At 53.6% G+C, this 3,647-nt stretch overlaps 1 protein-coding gene across 1 annotated transcript in view; it reads left to right on the top strand.

The window, feature by feature from the left end:
- The window catches only part of LOC103800315 (inositol 1,4,5-trisphosphate receptor type 1-like), a 147,359-nt gene extending 144,121 nt beyond the window's left edge, over positions 1-3,238 (top strand). Inside the window, 1 exon segment of the mRNA XM_009072691.1 lies at positions 2,984-3,238. Coding sequence (XP_009070939.1) covers positions 2,984-3,238 — 255 coding nt within the window.
- The last annotated feature ends 409 nt before the right edge of the window (positions 3,239-3,647 follow it).

The raw sequence follows: 3,647 nt of genomic DNA on the forward strand, positions 1-3,647 counted from the left end.
GCAGTCGTGCAGCACCAGCACCTGTCCTGGCCACTGGGCATTGCCACTCTGTTCCCTTCACACCAGCTCTGCTCCAGGCATCAGGAGCTGGTTAGCTGTAGGTAAACCACAATCCCCAGCAGGGCAGGGGTGGCACTTAGGCTGGAGTCTGTGCCAGCAGGCTGGTCACAGCCAGCTTCCCTCGGCGGGGCTGGGGGGCCTGAGGCTGTCCCCTAAGTGTAGAGTAATGGGGTGGCAGGACACTGCATGCAGGAGGAGATGTGCTGGCAGCATCCCTGCTGAGCTCTTGGGAGGGTCCCACCGCCACCATGGGCCGTGAGCACTGGTGCCAGTATAGCCACCACCACGGGCTGTGAGCACTGGTGCCAGTATAGCCACCACCACGGGCTGTGAGTACTGGTGCCAGTATAACCACCACCAGGCCATTTGGGTGGACATTCCCTTAATTCTTGCTGGGTGGCAGTTGGACATGTCCAGGTGAGTCGTGGGGTTGAGTCTTTCCAAGGAGCTACATGGAACTGGAACAGAGTTGTGGATCAGAGTGCAGCCCAGTGACATGGGTGGGCAGAGTGATGTCCAGGTGTGTCCCTAAGCCTGGCACTGCCACTCTGTGCACAGAGAATGTCCAGGTGCCTTGTTAACTCTTTCTCAGGTGGATCAGCACTTGGCAGGGGTGTTGCCGGTTCCAGGCTCAGCAGTGAGCCCTGTGCACAGCTCAGCAGATGCCCCAGAGCACTGTTTGCATTAGCCTTCACCTCCCTCAGCCCTCAGAGTTCACATGGAGCGTGTTTTGTTTTCAATCTCTGACCACTGGAGTGAGAACCAGAGAGGTGCTTTGTTGTTTTTTCAAATCAAAGCCAAGATTTACCGACTTTGAGAGCTGGGGCTTTCAGAAACCCAGCGAGTATGAAACCTCTGAGGAGCTTGCAGAGGCTGTGGGTGCTGCAGTGCTTGCAGGTTTGATTTCCCCCTCTGGGCCTGGATCCATCGGGTCACAGCCTCTGCAGCAGCTACAGTGTGTGCTTATATTGTAGAGCAACACTGGAAAGGGTTTGGGTGTTTGTTAATGAAACACTGCAGCCAGGCAAGGTTGGTGCTTCCAGATCCTGCTCCCCTCGCCCCCTTCCATCCTTCTCTGGCATGGGGAGTGCTCTGGGCTTGGAAAACTCACCTCTTTGGGAACAAGGGAAATAATTATTTCTGGAGCAGGAGCTTCAGGGCTCTTGTGTCTGCCTAGAAACCTCAGGACATGGACAGACAAACCTGCAGAGAGACATTGTATTTAGTCTGCTTTGCCTTGTCCTTGGAAACCTCTGGCCTGGAGGAGCACAGGGCAGGGAGCTGCAGCTGGTGTAGTTTGTTGTTGCTGTGTGGGAGGTGCTGGACCCCCAAGCACCAGTGCTGAGCTGCCCTCTCCTCCCTAATGAGGGTTTGACTACAGCTGGAAGAACACAGCACAACATTGCCTGTTCCTCCTATTAAATCTTAATTGTGGCACTGGAGTTTCCTGAAGTCCAAAATATTTTGGCACTTGTCTTGATGATAAAAGCATTTTTTTTTTGTACATACATCTTTTTTCTTCCATTAGCAGAAACCATCTGCCCTGTAAACAGAGATCAGGAGCAAACAGCCTCCCTGGCAGTTCTGCATCACGTGGGAATGCTGTGGTGCCTGCATGGGGAAGGGCCTGCTTATCCCAGCAAAAGGAAACTCCAGGCAGATCAGAAGCAGCTAATTTAAGCTGATGAGTCTTGGCATCGCCTCTGAATTGCAGAGGGGACGTGACTGAGCTCTCTGTAGAGGTGCAGAGCCCTGATTTCAGCAGGGTGGATGCTCCTGGGAATGAGTGAGCACGGAGGGGGAGTGGGTTTGGGCTGGAGGGGATGGCAAACAGCCAGGGAGCTTGCAGTGCTGTGCAAACAAGCTGGGAACCCTCAGAGAGCCTGGGCAGCACCGTGGGGTGAGCCCTGGGCGCTGTCAGTCGACGATGTTGGTTGGTTTTGGTTCAGAGCACCCCAGGCTGTTGGTCCATCAGCCCCTCACCGCGTCCTCTGCCTCGCTGGGACCTCAGCAGCTGGTGCAGCGTCACCCGTGAGAGTGCACACATCCTTATCTCATCCAGCCTGGGTCTAGCTTCCATTTCAGAGCATATCTCCAGCGTGGGAGGAGAACCAGACTAGATGGGAAACCAGTTTGATGTTGAAGGTGTCAGGATGCGGCGTGCACCCCTCCTCCTCTTTTGTGGCTTTCTGTTCCGCTCCTGCTTTTATTTTTAACGCCACTGGTGCGTACACAAGTGCATGTGTGAGCCTCTGTACATGCTTATCCAGCTGAGTGTGTCCACTGACATTCCTGGCTGACTGAATCGTGGAGTGTTGGAGCATTTGTGTGGCTGAATGGAAGTTTTACTGTATGCAATGCCTTGTAGCACATCTGCCCCACATTTTAGTCTGAATACGATGTTCTCTTCCATGAAAAAGGAAGTGTTTCAAGTATGGAAGTATTTCCAGGTAGAACATGGTTTCCTTCAACAGAAAGCACAGCCAAGCTTTGCTTGGCCAACAAAGCAAACCAACTTTATTGGCAGAAAACCTTCCACAAGCACAAATTAACAGGTTATTAGACGGCAGCAGATTTCTAGCACTGGGTGTTGTTTGTCCAGACGTGAAATCTCCGCTGGTTTCACACCTGGTGCTCGTGCGTTGCACTGAAGTGTGTGTGAAGGAACAAGGGCTGGAGGCAGTGAGCTGCTGGAGAGGAAGAGCCAGCTCTGAGCAGCCTGAATTTCCAGCAGTTAGGGCCAAAGAGCCTCATTGCCTTGAGCAGGCGATTGTGCAGACTTTCCAGTAAGATGCAGATAACTACAGAGCTGGTGTATCTGAGGGATGTGCCCACATGGCATGAGAGCTCTGTGCTCTGCTGCTCGCTGGGTGCAGGTTCTCATTTGGCAGACACTAACTGTGAGCTGCTGTGTGATTTTCAGGAGAGAAACCTGGACTGGTTCCCCCGGATGCGAGCCATGTCGCTGGTGAGCAGCGACTCGGAAGGGGAGCAGAACGAGCTGAGGAACCTGCAGGAGAAGTTGGAGTCCACCATGAAGCTGGTGACCAACCTCTCTGGCCAGCTGTCTGAGCTCAAGGATCAGGTAAGGGAGCAGACACACAGCCATGCAGCGCTGGGATTAGGCACAGCTCCTGCCATCCTCTCCTTCTGCAAACCCTGTGGAGAACTTGCCTAGATAACTCGTGTTTAGGAAAGAAGTGAACAAACCAAATGTCCTCCCAGAGCTCTGTGGCCCAGCTGACCTGCCTGGTGCTGAGCCAGGCACTGTGTTCCACAGTGGCCCCTGCAGAGAGGGAGAAGTTGCATGAAACAAATCACCACTAAGTTAGCTCGAATCAGCACTGACTGGTGCAGGGGGTTTGTGTGTGTGTGGTGGTGTTGTTATTTTGGGTTGTAACCCCAAGACCTGAGCAGGATCCTGTCAGTCAGAGGGTGTGATACTGATACAAGGGATGTGTCACTGCATGGACCTCAAAACCCACCGAGAAACTGGAGAAGCACTTGAGTGGTTACTGGTGCTGGTCCCTCTGTGCTGTCGCTGTGCTGCTCCTGCAGATGTGTCTGGGCTGCTGCCACCCCTCAGC

The sequence above is a fragment of the Acanthisitta chloris genome, unplaced genomic scaffold (assembly GCF_000695815.1).
Source record: "Acanthisitta chloris isolate BGI_N310 unplaced genomic scaffold, ASM69581v1 scaffold13244, whole genome shotgun sequence".
NCBI classification, from domain to species: Eukaryota; Metazoa; Chordata; class Aves; order Passeriformes; family Acanthisittidae; genus Acanthisitta; species Acanthisitta chloris.